The sequence below is a fragment of the Lacerta agilis genome, chromosome 3 (genome assembly GCF_009819535.1).
Source record: "Lacerta agilis isolate rLacAgi1 chromosome 3, rLacAgi1.pri, whole genome shotgun sequence".
Taxonomy (NCBI): Eukaryota; Metazoa; Chordata; class Lepidosauria; order Squamata; family Lacertidae; genus Lacerta; species Lacerta agilis.
The window spans coordinates 38976387-39003058 of NC_046314.1; the positions used below are offsets into that span (position 1 = coordinate 38976387).

The window sequence follows — 26672 nt, forward strand, 5'->3', positions numbered from 1 at the left end:
TATGCGAGCATTTTAAAGGAATAAATCCCTGCACAGCGAGCGCGCAAAAAAAGTCAGGCAAGCGGTAAAGCTAAGTGAGCGCGCGGGTCAAGCTAGGAGCGTCTCTGGACCACGTGGACGGAAGATCCCGCCCCCGCCGTAGGTTTTTGTAGTCCCGCCGTCAGTCAACTCTGGTGGGTGGGGCCTAGGCACGCGCTCTCGTCGGTGGGGAGAGCTCCAACCACCCGCCCCACCCCGGTTCAATCTCACGCCTGCGCAGTACGGCCTTTTAAATCTCCGCCTGCCTTTCAGCTACGCTACTGGCTGCTTCGGCGCCGAGCCGGACCCGGAAGCGGCTCTTTCCGTCCGCTTGCAGTTTCTGAAGAAGAGGAGGTGGCTGTCCTGCGGCCGGCAGGATGCTCAACGTCCCCTCTCAGGCTTTCCCTGCCCCAGGCTCCCAGCAGCGGGTGGCCGTGGGAGGGCGCAACAAGGTGCGGCGGGAGTTGGGGCCGGGGGTCTGCGGTACTCCTTGCCACTGCGCCGCAGGGCAAGCTGGCGGTGTGAGAAGGGTCGCCTTGCGCATTGGCACCTGCATAGGTGGAATGGGGGTTAACGCTTCATTTCCTCGTTGAGGGTAGAGATCTTGAACCCAGATGGGTGTTACAGGCGGAAACTCAGCAGGTGAAGCCTTTCCTGGCCCGGAGATGTAGGAAGTGTGAAAAGCTGTACCTGTTTGGTTTCTGTCTGTTACGCAGCTCCTAAAGTTCTGCCCGGCGAGAGGGTGGTGTCAGTCCTTAAGGGAATGACGTTCAGAGGTTAAGAGCAGTTCGTGCTGCCTTTCCTTGTGTTTTGTGTGTGTGGTTGTTTTGCAGGCAACACAGATGCATCTGGCTGTTTCCTCTTTTCTGAGGACCGTTGTGTAATTATGGGGCACGTAGTTTCTAAAAGAGAAGGGAGCTCAAGGGTTCAAGCTTGCTTTCAGAATACGCCCATAATCCCGGAAGCCCTAATCGCTGACGGGGCAGTGTCTGACTTTCTTGTTCTTTAGGGCTGTGGAAAGACTAGATGCTTCGGTGCATCCTATTCCTTTCATGTGTTTGGGACTCAACTTAAGTCCAGTGCGGTGTTTAGTTAAAACTATGATAGTGGCAGGGTATGGGGAACATTTGCATAAAGGAAGATTGGTTTCGAAATGTCTTCAAGCTGATTGCTGTGATTATGAAACTAGTGGGCTATCATGTGGTAGTATAAGGCTGAAGCCATGTGGCAACAGTGTTGGTATGTCAGCTGATTCCTGTTGAGTAATGTGATGGGCTGCGGAAATTGTAGAGTCCTCAACAAGTAGAGTCAATTAATTTTTCATGGTACAGCTCTTTTGCAGGCAGTGCTGCTTGAGCTTTAGAGAAGAATGTACACTTTAAAAATCACCCAGCTGTTAAGTGTGACACAAATAACAGTAATAATTGGAGTGAAGATCTAAGGAGAAGTTTAATAGAAATTTAGAGTGACTAAAGAAGCAGGAAAAGCAGAAACTGATGCAGTGTTGTGTTCCTCATGCATACACAAGTTGCTTATTTTCCAGCATAAGTATCTCCCTACTGTAGAGAGATAGAAATTCTGTTGGGGAAATGATAGCCTCCCTCAGAATCTGCTATATTACATGTTCTCAATTGCATTTAAAGCATAGTCTCCTTGACCAAGAGATTTTCTGTAAGCTGTATGCTTGTCTTTCTAGTTTGTATATCTTCTCTCTTTCCTCCCACTGCCTGGCCCAATGTTGTCTCTGATTTAATTTCATATAGAAGTAAAGACCAAGCCTAAATTGTGCCCTTAGAGCACTTAAATGCACAATGACTGCATTTACATTATAAAATATTGGCCTATTAAGTAGTTACTTTACTCTTCCCTTCCCATGAGCAGTGAAATATGGCACAAAGCGACAGTTAACCGTAACTTCCCACTACATCAAAACCAGGAAACTATAGTTACTGGCTTACAGACAAGCCAGGATATGAAACTGTGATAAAAAAATTTTAATTCAAGAGCCTGGATAGACCATTAGCTATAATGGTGTTCATGGGGCTTGGTTACATACATACTTTTATTTTTATGTCGCATTTCCATAGTTCAAGCCATGTTCAAGGCAGTTAACAACATGGAAAAAAATACCTAATTGCAAACATAACTAAAATAGCCATAATAACTAAAATATCAAAAGTACACAACCAAGTTAAACAATTTCCACATAAATCATAATAAGATCTAAAATAAAGATGCAGAAAGTGAATATTAATAACAGCAACACACACAGCCTGAAAAAACCTTAAACTATACCCCATTCCAAGAGTCTGTTCAGGGAAATGCGTTTGGATAGCGGAACTTGGCTGGAATAAATTGAACTTCCCTTCCCTCCCCCAATTCTTCTGATTATTAGATTATATATTCGTATTTACCTCAGAAGCAGTCCTGCATGCTAAATTTCCTCACCATTGTCTGCTATGGCTCTGCTTGAAGGTTATTTTCTTCTGCTGTTATTTTCTTCTGCTTTGCCTTTGTGTGCCAGAATTTAAACAAGAGGATTTTTGCTGTTCACCATAAAGGATGGCAAGAAACCAATCTACTTCTACTTTTTGTTGCTAATTATTTAATAAACTTATCTTCCTCCACAAACTTATCTTCATTTCTAGGTACCTTTGAAACCAGGCCGAAGTCTTATGGACTGGATTCGATTAACTAAAAGTGGGAAAGATCTAACTGGTCTAAAAGGAAGATTAATAGAGGTGACTGAAGAAGAGCTTGCCAAACATAATAAGAGGACTGACTGTTGGATATGCATAAGAGGTAGGCTGCTTTGTTGACATTTTATGAATGTGCTATTGCTTCTTATTTCCCCCAAAAGGTTTTAAATAATAATAATAATAATAATAATAATAATTGTTGTTGTTCAGTCGTTCAGTCGTGTCCGACTCTTCGTGACCCCATGGACCAGAGCACGCCAGGCACCCCTATCCTCCACTGCCTCCCGCAGTTTGGCCAAACTCATGCCAGTCGCTTCGAGAACACTGTCCAACCATCTCGTCCTCTGTCGTCCCCTTCTCCTTGTGCCCTCCATCTTTCCCAACATCAGGGTCTTTTCCAGGGAGTCTTCTCTTCTCATGTCGTTTTGAAGGGGCTTGAATAACTCAGGGAAGCTATGAGCTATGCCATGCAGGGCCACCCAAGTGGACCACAAGAGTACTTTGAGACATAGCCTGTGGGCTGCACAATGCCTTGTTGCATGGGGGAGCAAGGCCAAAATTTTGCACACACTAGCCTTCATGCTGCCTTCCTGAAGCTGCCTTCCTCTGCAGCACATTCAACAAAGGAGGCCTGGACAAGGGGGCAGGGCAAAAGGGAGCCGGGACGCTTATCTCTCTCCCGATCTCTTGCTGATCAGCTGCTGATCGGGGTCCTTTCAACACCCCCTTTTCTCTTTGTAAAATAAAAAGCACAATCTGCTTTTGGCCCCCGGGCAATTCAGCTCCAGGGTCCACCATTCACTCCATAAGACGCACAGATATTTCCCCTTACTTTTTAGGAGGAAAAAAGTGCATCTTATGGAGCGAAAAATACGGTATTTTTGTGCTCTTGAATGCTGCTTTTCATTATAAAAATACCCCAAGGTGGAGTATATTGTTGGCATTGGCCAGCTTGGAACTCATTCCTCTCTCAGCTGTAGTTTTAATGCTCCAGAAAATATGAAACATTTATCTATAGTAGATTGTATTTTGCCAAGCGGCACAGATGTAATGCATGGTAATAGCTATAATTGCTTTGTGCTTTAGGAAAGCACTAAATGTAAAGGCAGAATTGCTTGTTGTAGTTCTTGGTTGGTACATGAATAAGGAATCTAATATACCAAAATAATCACTGAGTTGCCTGACTATGAAGAGTACCATTAATTGCAGTAATATATATATTTACACACACCTGTTAAATGCCACTGTACAACTGACATGCTTCCCTCCCAAAAAAGTCTTAAAATCTTGTGTAAGTGATAGTGGGAAGGACACCTTATATAAATTTGTATGTATTGACTTGCTGGCATCAACCTACATTTTTGTGGGTCACATGATTTGAGAAAGAAAAGCGTTTCCATGTATTATGAACAAATTAGGCTCCTTTGTATGACATCACTTAAAATGGCACTCCCACCATTCTGAGTGGTGAAATACCTGCTTCTGGTTTTTTTTAGCAGTGATGATATAAATTCACCTGTCTGCCCAGGACACTCTGCAAAGATACCTATGAACAAAAAAGTGACTGAATCTGCTTTCAGAGTTAACATACCTTTTCTGATATGCAGTGCTCAGCACTTTACACTAGATGGCATTCTGAGTGCATTTTGGATAAAAGGCTTTGTTATGTGACATCTGTATTGAGCTAAGATATTTGGACAAGTGGTCCATGAGTCCCTAAAGCATTGTTCTCTGTATCTTGTGCTACTGCACAGTCTTGGGGCATTTTTGAAACCTACTGTATATTCTGGCGTATAAGACTACTTTTTAATCCAGGAAAATCTTCTCAAAAGTCGGGGGTCGTCTTATACGCCGGGTGGAGAATCTGCGGTCGAGTATATCTCAAACTCTATATTTTAACTGGAAAAGTTGGGGGTCGTCTTATACGCCCAGTCGTCTTATACGCCGGAAAATACGGTAGTAGATTTGTTGTTGCGTAAGCTTGGCGCTGTGGGTTAAACCACAGAGCCTAGGGCTTGCCGATCAGAAGGTCAGCAGTTTGAATCCCCATGGAGGGGATAGCTCCTGTTGTTCGGTCCCAGCTCCTGCCCACCTAGCAGTTCAAAAGCACATCAAAGTGCAAGTAGATGAATAGGTACCACTCTGTCGGGAAGGTAAACGGCGTTTCCGTGTGCTGCTCTGGTTCGCCAGAAGTGGCTTAGTCATGCTGGCCACATGACCCAGAAACCGTCTGCGGACAAACACCAGCTCCCTCGGCCTATAGAGCGAGATGAGTGCGCAACCCCAGAGTCGTCCGCGTCTGGACCTAATGGTCAGGGGTCCCTTTATCTTTAAGCTTATGATAATACTAGCTTTCTAGCTTTGCAAGTTTGCAAGTCTGTAATGAGAGAGAACCCCACAGTTCTGATTAACCCATTTATCAGCAAATAATTTTCTTAGAGTGGATCCCTTGTCTAGATCCCTTAGAGTGGAGGAGGACCCAGGACAAATGTGCAAGCTCTTCTATAGATTTTTGAACTGTCCATCCTGTAGCTCAAGACCACCACTCCATACATCATACATGCATCACAGAAGGGGTGTAGCCCAAGTTGTTGTTGTTTAGTCATTTAGTTGTGTCCAACTCTTCGTGACCCCATGGACCGGAGCATGACAGGCCATGTAGCCCAAGACCACCCCCCAAATACATCATACGTACATCAGAGAAGGGGCGGACTGGAACAGAAATCTGAGTGAGTTGTTTTTATCCTGCCTGCCAGGTTACCTGATTGGATTACCTGGGCATCCTGGCCACTCTTTTGTTATGATAACTACTCAATCCCTGAATACAGGTCACAGGTCACAAGCTCACCCCATTCATATCTTAAATGTGCCCTTGAGACAGGGTTTGTGAGCAAAGAGACAATGGGGAGGCTCCCCATTTCCTTCAACCTTGCAGAGAAATATTTGAGGTCATTTGGGAGAGACAAAAAGGTTTCAGGACTTTTTTCTGTGGGGTTTTAGACATGTGGTTTATACATTTATGAAGATTTATTTTTTTGTATATAAGACCTTAAAATTCTTATAACATCTACAAACGTAGAACAGTTTACAGCACTGGATATAATATTTTAGGTAAAGGTAAAGGTGTCCGACTCTGGGGTTGCGGCGCTCATCTCGCTCTATAGGCCGAGGGAGCCGGCGTTTGTCCGCAGACAGCTTCCGGGTCATGTGGCTAGCATGACAAAGCCGCTTCTGGCGAACCAGAGCAGCACACGGAAACGCCGTTTACCTTCCCGCTGGAGCGGTCCCTATTTATCTTCTTGCACTTTGACGTGCTTTTGAACTGCTAGGTGGGCAGGAGCTGGGACCGAGCAACGGGAGCTCACCCCGTGGCAGGGATTCAAACCGCCAACCTTCTGATCAGCAAGCCCTAGACTCTGTGGTTCAACCCACAGCGCCACCTGGGTCCCATATTTTACCTATGATCATTCCAATTCAGTAACGGTAAAGGGACCCATTAGGTCCAGTCGTGTCCGACTCTGGGGTTGGGGCGCTCATCTCGTGTTACTGGCCGAGGGAGCCTGCGTACAGCTTCCAGGTCATGTGGCCAGCATGACAAAGCCGCTTCTGGCGAACCAGAGCAGCGCACGGAAATGCCGTTTGCCTTCCCGACAGAGCGATACCTATTCATTGTGCTTTTGAACTGCTAGGTGGGCAGGAGCAGGGACTGAACAATGGGAGTTCACCCCGCCCACCTTCTGATCAGCAAGCCCTAGGCTCTGTGGTTTAACCAGTGGGTTGCAAAAGTAAATATATGTATTTTCCTGGTTTCTTGCATACTGCAGTGCATGCACAGAACTCTTCCCATCTCCATTGATTAGGGGAAATGGTAACCATGCACATAGGAAGGGATGTATGCTTGGCTCTATCACTTCCTCTGAAGCAAGGATAGATGTGACTCTGGATTCTGGACTCTCAGATGCCTAGTCACCAGAACATAAGCTCTCACATGTGCTTTAATATTGTGCCTTAGATTTACCTAGCATGGCATTCCTATCTCTTTGTGAATATAACCACTTTGATTGTACAATTTCCTGTTTCAGTGTAGCCAATTAAAGGACCAATGCATATATATTTAATATTTTTTTTCATAGAGGGCATGCTGCATGTTTCACCGTAATTGGATTTTTTATTTTTATTTTACAAAATTTGTAGGTCTCGTGTATAATATCACACCGTATATGGAATATCACCCTGGTGGCGAAGATGAGTTGATGAAAGCAGCAGGAGCTGACGGCACAGAGCTATTTGATCAGGTAAACAGAGTACAGGTTGTATTCAGTTCATCCAAACTTAATCCAAAAGCTGCACACTAAAGTATTCTGCTGCCTGAAGAAGCCACTATTTTGTCATTTACTATATTTTAAAATTAATTGTGTATAATGTGTGTGTCATGTTAAACAACAACTTTTTGATGTTTTGAGTTGTAAGATGTGTTGTTTTGAAGTAAAAGCTTCCATTGTGTTCCTCCTGGTCAGGTGAGAGGAGAGGAGAGGAAAGGAAAGGAAAGGAAAGGAAAGAGAGGAGTTCATAAGTCCACTCCAAAAAGAAACTGAAAATTAATATCCTTCACTTGTTGAGGAATTGGGTACAAATTCAGCAAGGTGCCCTCTTAAATAGCTAAATCAGAAGCTTAAGTGCTACTCTGTTGTGTTAATTGCATTGTTCCTATTTTGAGTTTACATTACTTAAAAAGGAAAAGCATATTATGCTACCTTACTACCTCTGTCCCCATGATGAATTAGGACTTACCGGGTTTGTTTTCATTCAGAATTTCTACATAACAAGTTTTAATTTATTTTACTATACCTTTACAGTTGCTTAGGAGCAACCATTACTGTAAGTGCTCAAATCCTCTAAAATAGTCCTGGTTTCTTCTACATGTAGGTTCATCGCTGGGTTAATTATGAATCAATGCTGAAAGAGTGTATGGTTGGAAGAATGGCTCTCAAACCTTTTGCTGCTTTGAAAGGTATACACTGTGTGTATTTAATAATTTGTTTAATAAGTTTTTAAAAAATCTTTCCCTGCAATCCTAATCCCATTTAAATTGGAGTAAGGTTCATTGACACATTCCATACCGAAGTCAATTTCCCTTGCTAGTGTAACTTGACAGAGAGACGCAGCCAAATCTGGCTTCCTCTGTGATACCTGAGTTTTCAAACACATTGCTGAATTACACTTTACATTGTATGTGCACAGCTAAGTTGTCTTTTGTTGAGGCCCTTAGCATTGTCCAGTTAAGCACCTGAGTTTGGATGCAATGATAATCCATAGGCAAATTAGTCTGCTCATGATCTACCTGCTGTCACAGACCCATTCATTTAACTGAGGCTTGCTTATGATAGCAGCGTTTGCTAGATTGAATTCTTGGATGTGCAAAGCTAGTTCATTGTGTTACTTCTGCAGAGCCGTGGTTCCCTTCCCTCAATACATACATAGCACAGTTTTGTTAAAATTTATTTTTAATGCTTGCCAAGTGTTGGATCAGCTTTAAAAGGCAATGTTCTAGCCTCTTGTTTTAATTTGCTTGCCATGTCAACACAACAGAGAGCTCAGGAGACTGGGTTTTATTGTTGCTATGTAGCTGACACTGTGAGTTATACTAGGGTGCTGCTGTGTATAAATGTAACTAAGAGTAGTCTTCTAGTTGAGCAGAATCTGTAGAATACAGATTGGCTAAGACATCTTTTAGTACAAGAACAGGGTTTTAAAACAAATGGTCTTGGTGCAGGTTTATGTGGTTAAAATAGCATTAAAGAACTGGGTATCCTAGGCAATTTTGAGGTTGTGAATGATCGTTATCTCCCTCCTCCCCGCCTCCCATAAGCTGTGCCAGCTTTGCTCTACATCTTCTGTTGGCTCCAGGGTAGTAGCTTCTTCATGATTTCTTGCTGACTTGTGTGATGCTGAAAGCTTGTTTTCTTCCTCTAATTTCTGTTGCACACTCTATAATGATCTTGAACTCCTGGGTTCAGCGAGGAAATGGAGGCTCTTTAGAATGTCTTACAAAGGAGAATTACGAAAATTTCCTTTTAAATATAGTAGACATAGATCAATATCCTTTCATTTTATTTGTCACTTTTAAATGATATTGAGTATCGCTTCCCAATACAGCCTTTCAAAAGTCAGCTTCATATACAAAGCTAAATTAATAGTTACAATATTTCTTCTACTTAAGATAGTTCATTGTACATTTTTTCAGCTGTTCGTCTTTCCTAGCTCTAAGAACAAACACTAACGACAACAGACAGGGAGCAATGATCTTAAGGGGGGAATTTTGGATACAATCTCCAGAGGTCCTTCATTAGGCAATCTCTGGGGCTTACATATGCATCCCATGGGACTTTTGGTGCTTCTTGAAAAAATCAGATCCTGCCACTCACCACTGCTTTTGAAACCCATTTATTTACAATTGGATATATTCTTCTCTTCAGTTTACTGCTTTTTATTCTTTTGCATGCTTTATTTTTCTTCTCTTCAGCTTTGATGAGCCTTCTTTATTTTGCCTCAGTTTTTTTGTTTGTTTGTCCAGAATGATTGCATATTGTAGCATAACTTGTGGGAGTTTTTTGCTCTCATGATCACAGCATTCTTCTTGCATACTTGCAGAATCTTGCCCCATTGTATCTGAAGAAAACAGAATCTTAAATGGTAAGTATTTGTGCAAACAGTATCGCATGCATTTTAAAAACAACAACACAGAGACACACAAATCAGAGACATACAGTTCACTGGTGGAACTTCATATAGATAACTTTTTCTGACAAAACGAAAGACCACCCCACTTTCACTCCAACAACTCTCTTTCTAAGTTGCCTGTACTGTCATGTGCTACTGGTAGAAATAAGATGGCACAATAGAAAATGAAGTAGAGAAGATAGAGCATTGGGCTACTTGAGAAAGATTGCTGTAGGGGAAGAAAAATGCTGCTCGGATCTATTGCCAATAATAGTTCAGGAGTTTTTGTTGTTGGAAAACTTGCAGGAGCTTGATGAAATCTCTGTTCCTGTGTGCCCTTATTAACGGCACAGGTCTTGAGTTCCCTTCTTGTTTTCTGCTTTCATATTACTGTCTTATATTGAAGCCTGCTCAAAGATGGTGGCAGGAGTTTCAGGAAGAACAGGTTGGAGCTAATTGATATGCACATATGTGGTGCTTATATGCACGGATGTGACAGTGTCAAAAAGATTTGACACCAGGTCAAATTTTTCATAGTGGATTGTTGGAGAAGACATTGTGATTGCAGAAGTTTTTTGGCTGAGTTGAGATGTTACATTAAACCATTGTGCTTAAGCATTGTGCTAATGCATTTGTTCTTACAGCGTCATGAGGTGCGTGTTGGAAGCTTTATTTTCAGTTTTCAACTAACTGTAGTGTGTTATGTCTGAATTCAAAATGTTATTAGTCTTTCCTATGGCTTAGATCAGACATCCTCAAATTCGGCCCTCCAGGTGTTTTGGGACTACAATTCCCACCATCCCTGACCACTGGTCCTGTTTGCTAAGGGTAATGGGAGTTGTAGTCCCAAAACATCTGGAGGGCCGAGTTTGCCTATGCCTGGTTTAAACCATACTAAGGACTGATCACTGTTTCTCGGAGGATGGACATAGCAACAGACTGCTGTTAATTGGAAACAGAAACACAAGCTTCTAATCTTGTGGCTGCACCAAAGGAAGGGAGTGGAGAGGGAACACACAACACCTACCCATTGCTTCTTGCTACAGTTGATTGATCTAGATTTGACACATGCCAAACAATTTAAAAGATGGTTCTGAAGAGATCATGAAAAAGTTTCTGTGTTTCTAATGCTGTTGCTTATGTCCTAATCAGAAGCCAGCTACTTAACTGTGCAGTGAGTTTGCTGGCTGAAACTAGAATTTAGATTTCTTTATTCTTTAAGTCTGTTTTTAGGTTTGCTTTCCACAGGGTTGACTGCTGCTAACAAAAGGATGTCTGCAATTTTGAGCAAAATACATTTAAGAAGCAAAATTAGAAATGAAGTTTTCCCACTCTCCCACCCAATGAGGCTCTACAGTGATAGCCCCGCCACAAATCATGTCACTTCTTGTTGTTAAGAGTAAAATGCTTCTTCCAAAATATGGATTCTAGTTTTTAGAGTATTGTGGAGAAGAATTAAAAAGGCAATGAACTGGTTCTTCTCTCCTCTCTTACTCCCCACCACTTCCTGTATCAGCATAACACTGATCATATAAAGCGATCCATTGAGCTATAGTAAGGAATAACAGCTTATTGTATCTGCTGAGAATAAGGAGGAAAGGCTGTTAAATTGTTGCTTTGGAGAACCTGTAGAACATATGCACCGGCAATTACATTTGGCTAAAAAAAAAAATAGCATATTATCAGTAGCTATCATGGAGTAACACATTTGTTTTTTGTTTGAAAGGGTTAATGGGTGACTGAGCTGAATAAGTCACCATCAAAGGATGCTTCAATAATATGCTTCATTAGCCGATAAATATATCTGAACAATACTAGAGTCACTGTATTGGGAATGTAAAAATGGACTGAATCAGAAATTCATTGCAAATAAGCGTGGGCAGATATGGGTGAGAGCAGCAAAACAACACTGAGTCATCTACCTTGTGTAAATAAGCCCTCTGACTCAACTCCCCCTCATCTGTCTTTCTTTATAAAGATAATCTACCATGCCTTCATCTTAAAAGCCGGTATATTCTCTGCTTGTAATTTATGAATAGAACAGGAAAAAACTATAATTAAAAAGCCTGCCATGAAACCAATTTTCTGTTGCCACCGTTCATTGAGTTCATTAGCATAGTGGCAGAAGCGGAGAAGAATTGGTATGCAGAGAAATCCACAAGGGCCAAATCTTTCCCTGTATATTGCATTAGACTTGGAACAGTTTTTTTTATTATGGGATTTTGGGCAAATCAGTTTTCCCCAGGCTGTGCTCTCCATCTGTGAAAGCGAAATGTTGAGAATTTGCCTTGTAGGGGTGGATGTAAGAAATAATCTAATATTGCAACACTAAAGGGCAGTGTAGGTTTATGATGAAACTGTGGGGAAAGCTTTATTGTGATAGGAAGATTATCGAGCATAATATTCTGTGTTGTATATACTGTATAGTAGTACCTCTGGTTACGAGCTTAATTCGTTTCCAGAGGTTCGTTCTTAACCTGAAACTGTTCTTAACCTGAGGTACCACTTTAGCTAATGGGAACTCCTGCCACTGCCGCCGCTGCGCGATTTCTGTTCTCATCCTGAGGTAAAGTTCTTAACCCGAGGTACTACTTCCAGGTTAGTGGAGCCTGTAATCCGAAGTGTTTGTAACCCGAGGTGTTTGTAACCCAAGGTACCACTGTATTGAGATGTAAAAGTAGAGGGCCAAGGCAGTTGTGCCAATGGGGTCAGAATGTGTGACTGTCATGGACTGGCTGGAGGCAGAGGAGTGGTGGGAGGCACTAGCTGGAGAATCGTCCAGGGAACCCCCAGGGGAAGAAGGCTGAGAGCCAGGGGGTTGGTGGTGGGGTGACGATTAGTGGTTAGAGGGAGAAGGAGGAGCAGTCGGAGGCAAAAGACGTAACAGGGTTTAGTGAGCAGGAAGAGGCTGTGGCAGAGAGCAGTTCAAACTTTGTGGGAGAAGCAGGGGCTGGAAAAGAAGGGAGGATCCAAGGGGCAGTGATGAGGCAGACTGGCGAAAATCCAAGGAGTCTCCCCCTCCTGCTTTAACCAGCTGCCCTCTCTCCTGGTCTCCTAGAACCCATTTCTCCTAGAGAAATGAAAAGGGAAGAGCAGAAAGTGGTTGTATGCAGATGCAGTCTACGACTGCTTTGGATAGACCATGGAGAGGAGGAGCCTTATCTGCTCTGGTGGGTGGGATTTTCCCCAAATCTCCTCTGGTGGGTGGGATTTTCTGTTGCACTATAGGAAATCATTGCGCTGACAGGACATGTTAGTTGGATGCCACCTATTGTCTTCTTTTTCCAGATAAGAGGGGAAAGGCTTGGGCAAAATGCTTGATCGTACCTTGGCTTAGGCCTATTAAGTGGAAACATGATCTTTCAGATGCAATTAGAATGTGGTCACACAGTACTTTCCCCCCTGTGCTATAGCAGACAGTTGATATTTTCAATGAGTTTTCTATTGTGTCCCATGTTTCCTGTGTTGAATCTAGTTTAGACTTTAATATAAAGGTCACTTGCAGCATTTAGGAAGTTGGGAAATAAATTGTCAAGGCTTGAAAACTCAGTCTTGCTGCATTAAACTGGATTGTTTTTCTGGTTGTTGTTAACTTTAATATTGTGAATTTCCAATAGTGACAGTTTCAGTATATGTGGTCCCCGTAAGCAATATGATATTCCTGAACTCTTAGAATACTACAAAGTGTAAGTATAGGAGAAAAAAATGAATGAAGGAATTACTAAAAATCTACAGCAACCCTGTAAGATAGTTATAGTATAATAGTATAATTCTAAATATATTTTCTGTAGGCAAGCAGGAAGAGATCAGTTTTAATCAATAAAAGAAATGCTAAGCATTGTTTACAGAGAGTATCTAAAGGGCATTCTAAAATCCCTTCCCCTAGGAAGTCTTCTTGGTGTATTATTGACAATTCATTAAGAGAGCAGATTTTGTTTTTCTGTTGTGTTTCTATAGGTATAGCAAACTTTGATCCTACTTAGTTTGGGTCTTAGGTCTTGAATAATACCGAGTTTTCTCATCCTGAAGAAATGGTTAATGGAAAATATTCCAGTTTTAACCATTTAATATTTTATTATAGTTATTGGTAAGGTTTAGAAACTGCTACTACATAGTGGAACAGGTATACTTTCACTGTTTGAAATCATCAGCAGTGTTCCAGTTCTTTCTTTCTTTCTTTCTTTCTTTCTTTCTTTCTTTCTTTCTGGTATTGGCTTTGTTTGACTCATTTTCTGTTCAGACTTGTATTAGACACCTGGGAACCTCAAGGACAGCATTCTTGAATGACATTTCCATTACCAAGTGAAGGACATCTTTTCAAATAACAAGAGCTATATTTAGATGGTAGAATTTAGACAGAATGCCTAGTGGTATTGGGGTGTGTGGATTTTCATCTGGCTACCTGGGTCCTTTATCCCCCCCTTTTTAACGGTATTTGACTTAAATCCTACATGTCCATTCTGTTCACAGAAGCGTGTTCCATCTAGTGGCAGCTTCCACTAGCAGATGCTCATCAATTTCCCTCCTCTCTGAAATGCCCCATGTCTCCCCAACTCACACACTATTTGAGAGTTTCCCAATCTTTTGGAATACATTCCCTTGGGAAATCTGAGAAGACCCATGAAAAGCAACAGGACATTGACATAAATGTATGTCCCATTCATTTCAATGGACTTTTAGTGTGACTTTCTTTGGATTTGAGTTACTAGTTGTCTCTGTTCTTTCGTTGGTTCTCAGAACATTGCAAAACTCTTATGGCTGGGAATATTACCGTCTCCTGCATCATATAACTATGTGCAGTGGATCCAGCACTCATTTTGATCCTTTACACTGGGAGTGGTGAACCCTACAACCTTTGAGTTGGATCTGACTTGCCAAGCCTTTAAATGTGGCCCACTTCCACCAAGAGTAGAAGACTCCTGTGCTTTGGATGGAAATAGTCCGTTCTCTGAGCTGGAAATCTCTCCCATCTTCATGCTGGGCTAAGAGGAGAGGTTAGCCTAGTGCTGGGAGTTGCAGTTTGTGGATGATGCATTCCTGGATTAACAATTTATGTGTGTGTGTTTTGAAACAAGAGTTTGTGGTGAGTAAAGTGCATGCATGCAACAGCAGTTGCACATTCAGAGACCACTTTGGCCACAGTCAGGCATGTGTCCGTCATGGTTTTCCATTTTTAAATTGCAGTCATTGGACTGGAGGGAGAGGGAGTTATCCACCCACTACTTCCAAATAAAGTTTTGTTAAAGTACGTATTACTCTAGTTTTATGCATAGTCTTTTGCTGCAGTGTCTTGTGCGGATGAAAGGGAAAGTAGTGCTCTCCTAGCTGGCAACTGGGGCAGGCCCAAAGGCAGCAGGTGTTCTGGAAGTGAGGTGAGATGCTTTTAACAACAAGCTGCTGGCTATGGGGTGAAGCTGAGTGCTTTGCATGACACTTTCCCCCCACCCACACCACCAAAAAACAGACTCAAAGGCAGTTTTCACAGTACTCTGAATTGTACTTAGTTGAGAGCAGTCTAGATTCGTTTTGCTTTCCCATGCAGCAGACTCAAGGCAGGGCCCTTGTGTGATCAGATGGATAATGGCTCTAATTATGTGGCATAATCAGCTTTAGATACTTTAAAATATGAAGCCGTATATAAATATTCTTTAAAAAATGAATTTGTAGCAAACAGCGGAAACACATCCAAATACTGTTCTGCAGAATTTAACGTTGCGAAAGTTGCTCTTGAGCAATGTCATGTTCAGGATATGTTCAAAGGTATGTGCAGCTGCTAGCAACTGTGGAACTCTTCCGCAGTCTTATATGGTAGCTGGTTTCTCTGTGGTTTTGATACAAGTTTTGTGTGTGTGCTGTATTTACTAAAACTGTTTATACGTTTTAAAATTGTATCACACTAGCATGATAGGCATGCTGACAGAAACCTCATCTGAGCTCAGAACAAATGAATTAAAACCCAGGATCCCATCTGTTATGTTTTGCTCTTTGACAAGTGATATGTGGTTGCCTTCTTTTCCTCCCTTCTCTTGGATTGGAGTGTTTCTGTGCCTCAGACAATTTAAAAATTTGTGACTCTGTAATGTATTTTGGTATTTGTTGGAGGCCGCCCAGAGTGGCTGGGGAGACCCGGCCAGATGGGCGGGGTATAAATTATTATTATTATTATTATTATTATTATTATTATTATTATTATTAACTTGTGGAGGCATGAACCATGTATCCTGAACTTAAGAGTGCTTCCAGGTACCTAAGGAAGATCAACTCTGAACTGTGAACGTTTTGAACTAATTTCAGCAGGTGCCTGATATGTCCCAGGTAGACTGTGTGCTTTATTTGAAAAAGTTAGTATTACTATGTATTTATATTGCCCTTTGTCCAAGAAGCTCAGATCAACATGCGTGTTCTCCTCATATATTATTGTAACCTACTGAGAGGTAGGTTGGGCTGATACATGTCTCATGCTAATAAAATGGCATGAAACTAAGGTTATATCTGCATACTTTGGGGTGGATGCAGATTATCCCTTCTACAAACTCCTTTCACTTTCTAAAGGGACTGATCTAGTGAAGGCTGCCATTGTAGAAGGAGGAAGGGAAGCAGTTATTGTCTGCTCTCCCCAGGCCCCCACTCAGCCTATGAGTGGAGTTCTGCCCATGGGAACTGGATCCAAGTCAATTTGTTTACCTAATAATAAACATTTGCTTTTTAGGTCCCTATATATGCATATTATCTCTCTCTCTCTCTCTCTCTCTCTCTCTCTCTCTCTCTCTCTCTCTCTCTCTTTTTTTTTTTTTTTGCAGGTCTGTTTTCTAAAAAGAAAGTCCCAGATAATTATTCCAAAGAAGTAGTTCCCAGGTACTATTCTAATACAGCTTTATCATTAAAAAAAATCTTTGTAAAGCTTTATTTTACATAAACTTCAGTAACAACTAGCAGCAATTTGGTGACCCCCCCCCCCCAGACAGTCCCATGAAATAGCTGCAGTACGGTGGCCATTGTTACACTATTTTAATGTCATGAATAACAATTCAGGGGGCTAGGATTCTTGGTAGTATAAATCAGGCTGGGGTGGAGTGGGAAATGGGCAGCTAAATTCAACTGATTTCAAATTATAAACAAAACCAAGTAACTCAACATTTGTTCTTTGTGATGGTGCCTTTCAGATTAAAGTAAACTAAGGTAATATCAATCTTTTGACGCGATAGCCAGAGTTTGGCTCACAAGCCTCGTTACTTAGTGGAATGTTTTCAAGTGCTTTTAGGCATATTTCTTCAGGAAACAAATGAAGACAGGTTTGTATGGAGGCAGATATATACATGCATTGTTTCAAAAAGATTAATAGGTGTTTTTTTCCAATATTTCAGTTATGATTGGTTCCAGACAGATGGTTCCATCACCGTGGTCATATACACTAAACAAAAGGTAGAGAATTGCTTTTTATATTAAAGAATTTTGAAAACTATATGCTTGTTTTTCCAATATATCATTTAGTAGCTCCATTTGTATCCAACCTTTGCCCCAAAGAGCTCAAAGCAGCATACTTGGTTCTCCCCCCCCCCACATTCCATCCTCATAACAACCCTGTGAGGTAGGATAGACTGACTAGATCAATGCCACCCTGTAAGTTTCGTGGCTGTCTGGGAATTTGAACTCAGGTCACCTTGGCCTTTGCTCCTCCAGCTCCCTCACTAACAGCTGTCCAGAGTTGTTTCTTGCTTCTCCATATGCTTGAAACTGCCTCCAAGAATACATGTGTGGTGTCACTTCTCTCTCTCTCTGTCCTCCTTCTGTACCAAAACCAAGCTTAAGTATGTGGAAATGAAGCATCTTCATCCATTTACCCTCACCTCCTCCTTCCTGTCTTCTTTCTTGGCTCCTCTTGATAGGTTCAGATTGAAAACTCTCCACAGTAGGGAACTCTTGTTACTTTGTAAAGTGCTGCGCGCATTGATGGCGCACTATTATAATAAAAAACCCTTCAATTTTAACAACCACTTTGAAAAGCCTTCATTTTCCTTCCTCTGTAAGGATATGAACAGTGAATTGGTGATAGCTGATCTTCAAGAACGTAAACTGAGAGGAGAGCTGATTGTGAAAGACTACTCGTATCTTTTACATCTTGGTAAGGACTTTACTGGCAAAATTGTTATTGCAGAGGTGTGCATGTGATGATATACATGTAATGTATGCACATACACACTCATACATAAATGCAGTTCAGCTGCATTAAGATCCCACAGTGATAATAGTGGAATGTGTATTGTACTCAAGCCATGGTATCCCATGAATGCTTTGTACTTGGAAGGCATAGCCGGAGGTCAGGGTTGATGGGAGTTGTAGTCCAACAGTGCCTGGAGAGCACAGGGTTGGGAAAGGCTGGCATGCCATATTTAGGGGAACAAGATCTCTGTGTTAAGGCTAGACTACAAAGATGTGAAATATGTTGAGGGAGAGACTTGTGCGTTCAGTTGGGGTTTCATTCCTGCATGCAGTTGTTCTGTTCCTTAAGAGTAGCTGGTGTTCATTTTTAAAAGCATCTTTCCTCTCCAACGGAAAGTGAAGAGAAAATTCAAGTGATAGACTTTGGGCATCATTAAAGGGCACCATTAAATTGTTGAACTTAAATTATTGAACTTAGTAAAACAGAGCGACGTGAGTGCAAGTGCAGGATGCTCCATCTAGCTCGGAATAGTCTCTGCTGAGTGATAGAGGCTTTCCAAGCTTTCCAACAGGAGCTTTCCCCCATCCTCTACTGGAAATGTTGGAGACACTGTGCATGTAATGCACACTTTCTACCACTGAGCTTTGACCTTTCCTCTTAATAGAATGAAGCTCCAGCTATGTGCGCACACCAGATACATGGATCCTAGATTTATGACTAGTTTTTATCACGAGTCTCCATTTCTAAAAGTTTTAGTTTTGTTTTAAATGTATCTGTTTTTAATTTATGTGTAAATCACCCTGAGACGGTGGTTTATAAGGTGATTAGTAAACCGGTTGCAATGTGAGGCTCAGTTGAAGTATAACAGCAAGCAATAATTTGGCACTACATGAAAACAGCCTTTAGTTTGAATGCGCAATTCCTCCTTCCCTCTGGTGCTGCAGTTTCTTCCCTCACTTCCTGTTTGCCACCAAACCAAAATATTTTCAATTCCAGTTTCGAGGCAAACTATGTTTAGTTCAAAGGGAGGGAATTGCTGCCTGCCAAGGAAAGGGGGAGAAGGGAGCATGCACATCCAGGACTTGAATATGTACTGCCAAGCCATGCCTATATATTAATTTAATGGAACTTTGTGGTATAGCTAATTATTTGGGTTTTCCATTGTATAGAACCTCATAACTTTATTTAAGTGATGAAATCCAAAGCTCCAAAGCTTTGCATTTTCCTGACACCTGTACATTTAATGGTTATTGCTACTCATAATAATCAATGTAAGGGGACACTTGGTTTTTTATTAAATCAAAATATATACTTCTGTTTTAGAACTGAGTTACGCAGTTCATGAGGATATGATAGGTAAGCAAGTACATCCTCTTATGGTCAAAACATTTGTGCTTTTTTTGCTCTGACTTGTTAGTATATTCAGTATCTGATCACTTTTTCCTGTAATATTACTACTCAGTGCTGTTTCCAAAATCTTACATAATGCAAGGAATGTAACATTTTTAAAAATGTATTTATTGTGCTGTATATTAAGTACAGGTAACTCGCACACATTTAACTTGTGCACATTCAGCTTTTTGCTCATGGCCAAAAAATTAAAAAGGGGGCAAAAAGGGGGTAGGCATCTGGAATCCCACCTGCTGTTGAACCCAGTGTGTTTGCAATTTTTGGGTTTAAGTGCGATCCCCAGAACATTACCCAAGCATAAGTTGAGAGTTGCCTGTACCTTCCAGATGACTGTTTGAGAAACTTAAATAAGGCTAATCTATAGTAGAGTGCCCCCATGTGTAATACTTTCCCTGTTCTAACATCATGTTAACTCTTTTGCTAATCAAGACTGCAGAGCCTTAGCAAGTATTTGTTGGCATAGCAATTCATATGATTAGTGTGCTGTGCATGGTTCACCACACATTGATGCATGCCTATATGAAAACAAGGTTAGATGCACATGGTGCACCATTGAAGTTAAACTGGTTTAGCTTACTGTAGCAGCATGTTAACTTAAGAACTGACAGTATCATCTTGCATCAGCTTCTTTGCAAAGCTTACATTTTATGTTAGTTATCTTATTCATTGTAATGCATTCATAGCTGTCAAGATTCTGGAATGACTGTATCTTAATGTCTTTTGAGTCTCTTGAGAGTTTTCTTTACCGATGAACAGTTTGAAAGAAATGCTTTTCAGCTCATACAAGTGTTTTCTGTTTATTTTTTTAAAAAATAAAAAACCCTTTAATGCCGCATTAAAGAATCCTGTGCCATATTGCAAGCTACTTTTGATATTCACTTTGCTTTAGAAACAGTCTGTCATTCTGCATGAGGGCTGCTGTTAAAAAGGAACTGGCCAAAAGCTTCCTCATATTGCTGTTCTTTTTGATTCAGGCTACTGTCCCATAACAATGATCTGTTGTCCTTTGAATATAATTTGTCATTTATTTATTTGCCATATGTAAAAATGTCTTGTTGAGCATGCATCTGCTCTCCTCTCATTCAAATAAAAATCGCAAAGTGTGTTATTTAATCAACTGCTTTTCACATTCTGACTATTATTGCTTACATTTCTATTCCATCTCTCTGTATCAAGCAGCTCATGGCAATATTGGTACATAAGGAGTTCAGGCACTGACTAGACCAAATCTGTTTAATTTCAGCAAAGCAGCTGTGTTTCGTTCTTTCAGCTGCTGCCTTGCAATTTTATTAAGTCTCTGGAGAATATCCAACTAATACGCGGAGAAGACCCATTGAAATGAATGACCATTCTTTCAGTGGGTCTCCCAAGGGCTTTATACCCTCCCTCTCTCTTTAATAAATTGAACAGAGGCAGGTTGTGAATGCTGTAATTACATTTTTTTGTACAAAATGACATGTATATATTAGTATAGAACAACACTCTGTGTATTTTTAGTACAGGTCTCTGAAAAAGTGGGAAAGGTGGAATTTGTCCTGAAGAAGAAAGAAATTCTGTCTTGGGAAAAACTTGGACAGCCATTGGAAAGTCATAACTCCTTTGTCAAACACACAGAGAGAGGTAATTACTTTTGCTGCCATACTCATAACTGATTTTCAGCACACCCAAACGTTAGGAGACAAAATCATATTGCTGTTCAAGGTCTGCAGCATAGTCTGAATGACTATGTTTAAGGATGTATTATAGTTTTAGCAAAAGCGTTGTGTATAGCTTGGTATAATATGATGGCTTTGTGTTTTCATTGTAACTGCAAAATGTACTGTCCATGATACTAAAACCTCTCTATATCCCCTCTTCTCCTCAGCTGCCTAAAAATTTTATGCAGAGTGCAAAGTATCTCAATTATGTTTCAGATTCTTAAATAATGTATTTGGAAACAAAAAATGCAATGATTCAAAAATGCCATAGCCTTTACATAGGACCAGATATGATAGCTGAAAATTTCATATTAGTAGGAATCTGTTGTTGCTGTATTAATAACTAATTTTAAGACCACTAATGGTTGAAGCATAAGTTGTTGACTTTTCAAGTGATAAAGGCATGAGTAGACATTTTGCATGACTTTGGTTTGGATCTGAGGATTTTGTTCCAATCATGGAAGAAGAGTTATGCACACAGAAGTATCTTTTTAGATTCATGGAATGTGAACATTTTAGTGGCCTGAATTGAATTAATTACAGTTTCTGTATTTTTAAGGTCTGTATTACAGAAAATGCAGATTGCTGTCAAAGACAAATGTCAGTCATGACACCCAACTCTTCTGTTTGGCATTACCACTGGGAACTCATCTCCTGGTCCCTGTTGGACACCACGTTTACCTCAGACAAACTATTACAGGTAACGTAATGAAAGATCCTTTGTTATTTCGTAGAATATATTCTAATTCTGTTTTTTTTTTAAAGGAAATGCACAGAAATGACCACACAAGTTTATCACTTAACTTCTTAAATGAAAAACACGTTCCACCCTAATTAAATAGGTAATGCTCAGATGTCTCAGATGTTGAAAGGGAACCATATACTGTGGAATTAAAACTCTATTTTTAAAGGTTCCTTTAGCAGTGTTTTGTGTATGAAGATGTCCACTACTTTACGCCTCACTAGAAAGAACTTGCAATGTTCAGCCAATTAATCTTGCATAAAATAGGATAATACCCAGTTGTGTTCCTCTGCTCATAGATAGCTTTATTAAGCAGAAGAGGGGAAGAAGCCATTTTTGCAAATTCCTTGTTTCTCCTATAGACATCCCCCCCCCATGCCACCTACCACACTATTTGAGAGGGTCCCCCAACCCTCCAGAATGCATTTGAGGTGTTCAGGAGGGATTGCTGCGGGAAGGGGGAATCAACAAAAATAGCTCCCCCAACTCTGTTATCAGTGGCTCCCGCTGGATTGAAGTGTGCGAGTGGAGAAGCTACAAGGAGAAAATGGCAAGCAGTTCTGAACTGGAAGAAAGGTGATATTCCATTTTCATTAGACTTTTTTTTTAGACTTTTCACAATCTAAAAGAATAGACAATAGCCAACCTTAAAAGCTGCATTTGTTACAAGTACCAGGATAAAATACATCACTGCTGAAACTCAGCCCATCAGCTCGTAATTATTTAAGTCAGCTGACAGCATGACTTCTATTCACAAACGCCAGTAAGCTGCTTTTTCTTTTTAAAAAGTCACTGAGATGGTATTCAAAACTCCCATTCATACACACATGGTCAGGTATGTTGAACATTCAGTTTATCTAGAAAAGGGGTAAGGGCTTCTGGCCCATATGACTTCCACACTTAGCAGGAAGTAATCGCATTATTTATAAGAATATGTGATTTGACATTGATGGTTGACTCTACTAAAAGGGATTGTTTCTGTGAATACTAAATGTTGAATTTTCTTCTATTTCTTTTCCTCAGGCACAGAGATAGTGAAGCCATATACACCAGTGCCATCTTTCTTGGTGTCTACATTCAAAAACCCCTGTCATGATGATCAGTTGCATATATTTTTCATAATCAAAATTTACCCAAGTGGACTATTCACACCAGTGCTTGATGCCCTACGAATAGGTAAGTGTTTGCTATCTTTCTTTTTCTCGCGCTCTTTCGGGATATTCTAAAACAGTGGTCGTTGCTATAAATCTTGTGAAAGTTTCCCTTAAATTATTTTTTTTAATGATATGAAAATATAGTTAATAGAAAATGGAAAAAATGGGGAAAGCTGTTAAGCGTTGTAGGGTGGTCTATCCAAAAATCTGGCTGCAAACCATTCATTTCAAAAATATAGTTTGTTTTCTTGAAAAATTAATAAAAATATAATTTATTTATTTTTAAGTGTTTTGTTTTTCAATCTTTTCCTGAAGAATGATTGTTTATACTGGAAGGAATTCAACGCCTCACTAAGGCAATCCTTCCATCAGGGCAAGCATTTTGGCTTACCAAACAAAACAACCCCCTCTTTCCTCTCCTACCCCCCAAATGTGCTGTTACAGAGATTCTGAACTGCCCTGAGTCAAACCCTGTTGTGCAAACAGAGGTCTTTGTGTAGGGCTTCCATGGACAGGACTCATAAATTGGATCCTGCCCACTGTTTTTATAACTGTATAAAATGTGAGCTAATGCACCCTTAGGTTTCTTTTAATCGGTGGATGTTGAGAGCACCCTTATTTCCTTCTCTCCAAGATTCATTGCACTGTGTGGTTTTTTTTTTCTTCTTCTACAGGGGATTATATTTCTGTGAGTAATCCTGAAGGTAACTTCATGAAATCGCAAATGGAAGATGTAGAGGATCTGTTTTTATTGGCAGGTGGCACAGGATTCACCCCAATGGTTAAGCTGCTCAGCTACGCTCTGACCAGTAGCAAGAGTCTCAGGTATCTCTCTCTGCTTATGACTAGGAGCTCCCGTTTGAATGTGTCATAATGCAAGCATTATAAACAACAAGAAAAGGCATTTTAAGTAGTTCTTGCTCTGGATATGTGTTTAGCAGCAAGATTGTTTCAAAACACTGCACAGATATTCTTTGTTGATAGAAACAAAACAGTCTTTTGCTTTGAAGGAAGGTTTTGACAAAACAAAACAAATTGCTCATAATGTTTGTGTTGCAATATTTCTTACTACCTTGTTTTAGGAATGTCGGCGGCTGCAGTTTTACAACCACTGTCCCTGGAGTAATCCATATTGAAATCAGACTTAATTTTGAGTAGGCATGTAATTAAACTGCCAGGGGTCTAGCTGATTCCATTTCTACCACGGATTTCCTGTGACTACCTGTATGTCATTGAAATGAGAGCACCCTCATAGAATGTAGGAGTTTCTGTATAATCGAGGGATTCCCCAGCTATGGAGAAAAATTGTATTTTTAGAGGGGGGGTCCCAATTTTTCCATCACCCTTCTAGACCTCTTCTTTAATTTGTGTATTGAGGATCATTGATTTCTGCACTACAGTGATTTCTCCACTAAGACAATGGAGAAAAAGAGATACTGGGCAATCTCAAAATGATAGGTGGCCCTAGGGTAGGCCTGCTTTACAACACCAACTAAAAATGAGCATTTTTTTGGTCACACCTCTTGTATATAACAGGGACGTCCAACTCCCAAGAGACTGTGATCTGCTCCCAGGAAAAAAATTGGCAGTGATCTACCCATGGGGGGGAGCTTAAAGTTGTTGAGATTTTTTTAGGGCTGGCACCGAATTTTTGCACTCCTTCATTCAGGGATGCCAAAGTATGCTCACCAAAAACAGAGCTGGGTGGCAATATAATATTTGATTGTTGTATTTCTTGTTCTAACCCATCCAGACAAAGGGCAGATATGTTATGGAAATACAAAGATGAGCAGTGGTCTTAGTACAGATGAGCAGTGGTCTTAGTACAGCTATGGCGTACTTGGAGTGAGTTTGATAGGGAGGGCAAAGCAAATTAGGGCTACAGAGGGGCCAGAATCTCCTCCCCCCCAACCCTACTATGCATAAATAAACTTACATGAGTCTTTCACTGCTATTAAATTACACAAAGTAGCATTGTTAAAAGCTGTTGGGAGTTCTTACTGAGGAATACTTGGGTATTCTTACTGAGGAGTACTTGGGTATTAAGTTGTTGCATTATTCAGTGTCTCCTGCATGGGTACAATATTTCTAACAGCTGTGATTTTAAATATTGAAGCCCTAATTTCTTTTTAAGGGCAGTGAAATTTATGTTCTTCAACAAGACGGAAGATGACATACTTTGGAGAAATCAGCTGGAGCAACTAGCCCTGAATGATGCAAGGTAGCTGGGGAGACCCTGGAACTGGGTAATTGGGGGGAAAGATGGTAACTTTATTGTTGTTGAGGAGGATGGAGACTCCCCTCCCCCCACCTTCCCTTGCAATAGGTGCCTGCTCAGTTCTAGCAATGTAGATGTCACCCAAGAGAAGTATGTTACTCCTGCAAGCACAAAATACATAGAAAGGCAGCTTTATTGGGCAGTACAGGTTAGCTTTGAACAATATATATCCTATGTAGGGATAGGTGCACAGAAAGGAATTTAATGTGGTGATGATCATAATGTCCAAAGTTCACAAAACTCCTGTTACTCATATCCCCTGTTTACATAATTCATTGTTTGCACCCTTTGTCTTGCATTTTAAGCTTGGTTTGAATTTGCAGTAGTGTAGCGTACAAGGCATTCATTTGTTAGTCTTCCAAATTACTTTTTGAAATATTAATGAAGTGCTTTGGGCAGTGGCTGTGGCTGTGTTGAATAATTATTCCTCTTGTTTAAAGCAAAGTGCAGGACCAACATCAGATCACTGCTTGATATCCAAACCATTCACTATGTTTGTTACAGAAGGGGCTATGTAAAAAGCTTTTCTTCAGTTGTTTATCTGCCACGTTAGTTACACACTGTAGGGGAAAGCGGCTTCCTTTATTATTTTAATGGGAAAAAATCACAAGGAAATTGTTTTTCACTTTGATTTTGATGGAAAATATAGAAATCTTGTTTCTGCCTATAGTGGTGATTTCCCATCATCTCAATATGCCTTTCATTGTTCAGAGCTGCTGCTGTAGTTCATAATATTTTTGTCCCCTAAATTCCAGAACAATTATTATCATTATTGCATGCCACTTATGCCAAAATGGTTTCCAAATGGCTATGAAATCAATGATAAAATACATACACAATTAAAATACACAATAGCAATTTGATCAGAACATTAAATCATTGTTAATGAATATGCAATAAAAGAGGGCAGCTAGAAAGCATAACTGTTAAAACAAGAGTAGGAGAAATCCTGAAGGCACTGTAATTTTCATACTTCCCAAATGCAATGAAGACCAGAAGGGAACAGATTTTAGCCCTCACTCTAGATCAAACTCCTTGTTGCAAAACCATACAAGACCTGATATGCTGACATACAAATAATTATCCAATTTTATTTATTTTTTGCTAGTTCCAGTTTGTTCTATGGCTGAATAAATTGTGCATGTTCTCTGACTGAATCATTCTGTCTTTCAGATTTGAGGTTCAGTTTGTTCTCTCGGAGCCAAAGAAAGGCTGGAAAGGCAAAGAAGGAAAAATTTCTTCCTCTCTTCTTTCCCAATTTGTAAAAAGAAGTAAATGTGATTCTAATGTGCTCATATGTATCTGTGGTCCACCACCTTTCATGGAGCAAGGAATACAGTAAGTAAAAGAGGAAATATTGATCTGTCACATGTTGTATACTTCATGTGCCCCCCCCTAATTTTTATAATTGATATTTTATTTAAAAAAATTCGAATATAAAGCAGTAAAGAATTTACATTTGTGGGAAACTTGGTGAGAGTCACCTAGGGTAGAGTAATCCATTGTTTTCAGTGGCTCTGCCCTGGCTAAAATTGGATACCGGTCAGTTCAGCAAGCTCCATATAGTCCACAAACCCCAGTTTTATAATAGGAATACTCTATTTTTTTTTTAAAAAAATGTACTGCTACTTTATTCTTGCTTTCCCTCTGTACATTATTTTGTGTATATGTGTTTGTTTCATTCCAGGTTTCTGCAAGATCTTGGGTACTCCTCTAAAGAAATACACTGTTTTACAGCTTAAATATGCAGCATTAAGACCCTAGATTTTGCACTTCAAAAACATTGGTTTTTT

The 26672-nt window shown here is 40.4% G+C and overlaps 1 protein-coding gene across 3 annotated transcripts; it reads left to right on the forward strand.

Annotated features, from left to right (window-relative positions):
- Positions 1-342: 342 nt before the first annotated feature.
- LOC117043552 (cytochrome b5 reductase 4) lies at positions 343-26672 on the forward strand. Of its 3 annotated transcripts, XM_033143344.1 has the most exons (16): positions 352-470; positions 2667-2820; positions 6912-7012; positions 7644-7728; positions 9369-9410; positions 16238-16292; positions 16802-16859; positions 17466-17559; positions 18922-18954; positions 20506-20628; positions 21265-21405; positions 22471-22623; positions 23276-23426; positions 24736-24822; positions 26053-26217; positions 26567-26672. In XM_033143344.1, the coding sequence occupies exons 1-16, from the start codon at positions 396-398 to the stop codon at positions 26619-26621; spliced, it is 1572 nt and encodes a 523-aa protein (XP_032999235.1). In that variant the 5' UTR covers positions 352-395; the 3' UTR covers positions 26622-26672. The 3 variants fall into 3 exon arrangements, with proteins under 3 accessions (XP_032999237.1, XP_032999238.1, XP_032999235.1); XM_033143346.1 differs by lacking the exon at positions 18922-18954 and having other exon boundaries at positions 343-470; XM_033143347.1 differs by lacking the exon at positions 9369-9410 and having other exon boundaries at positions 351-470.

Excerpts from the sequence above, each read along its gene's own strand:
- LOC117043552 (XM_033143344.1), top strand. The coding sequence starts at position 396 with ATGCTCAACGTCCCCTCTCAGGCTTTCCCTGCCCCAGGCTCCCAGCAG. Across the intron at positions 16,860-17,465 it reads TCATATACACTAAACAAAAG|GATATGAACAGTGAATTGGT; the intron begins GTAGAGAATTGC and ends TTCCTCTGTAAG. Across the intron at positions 18,955-20,505 it reads AGTTCATGAGGATATGATAG|TACAGGTCTCTGAAAAAGTG; the intron begins GTAAGCAAGTAC and ends GTGTATTTTTAG.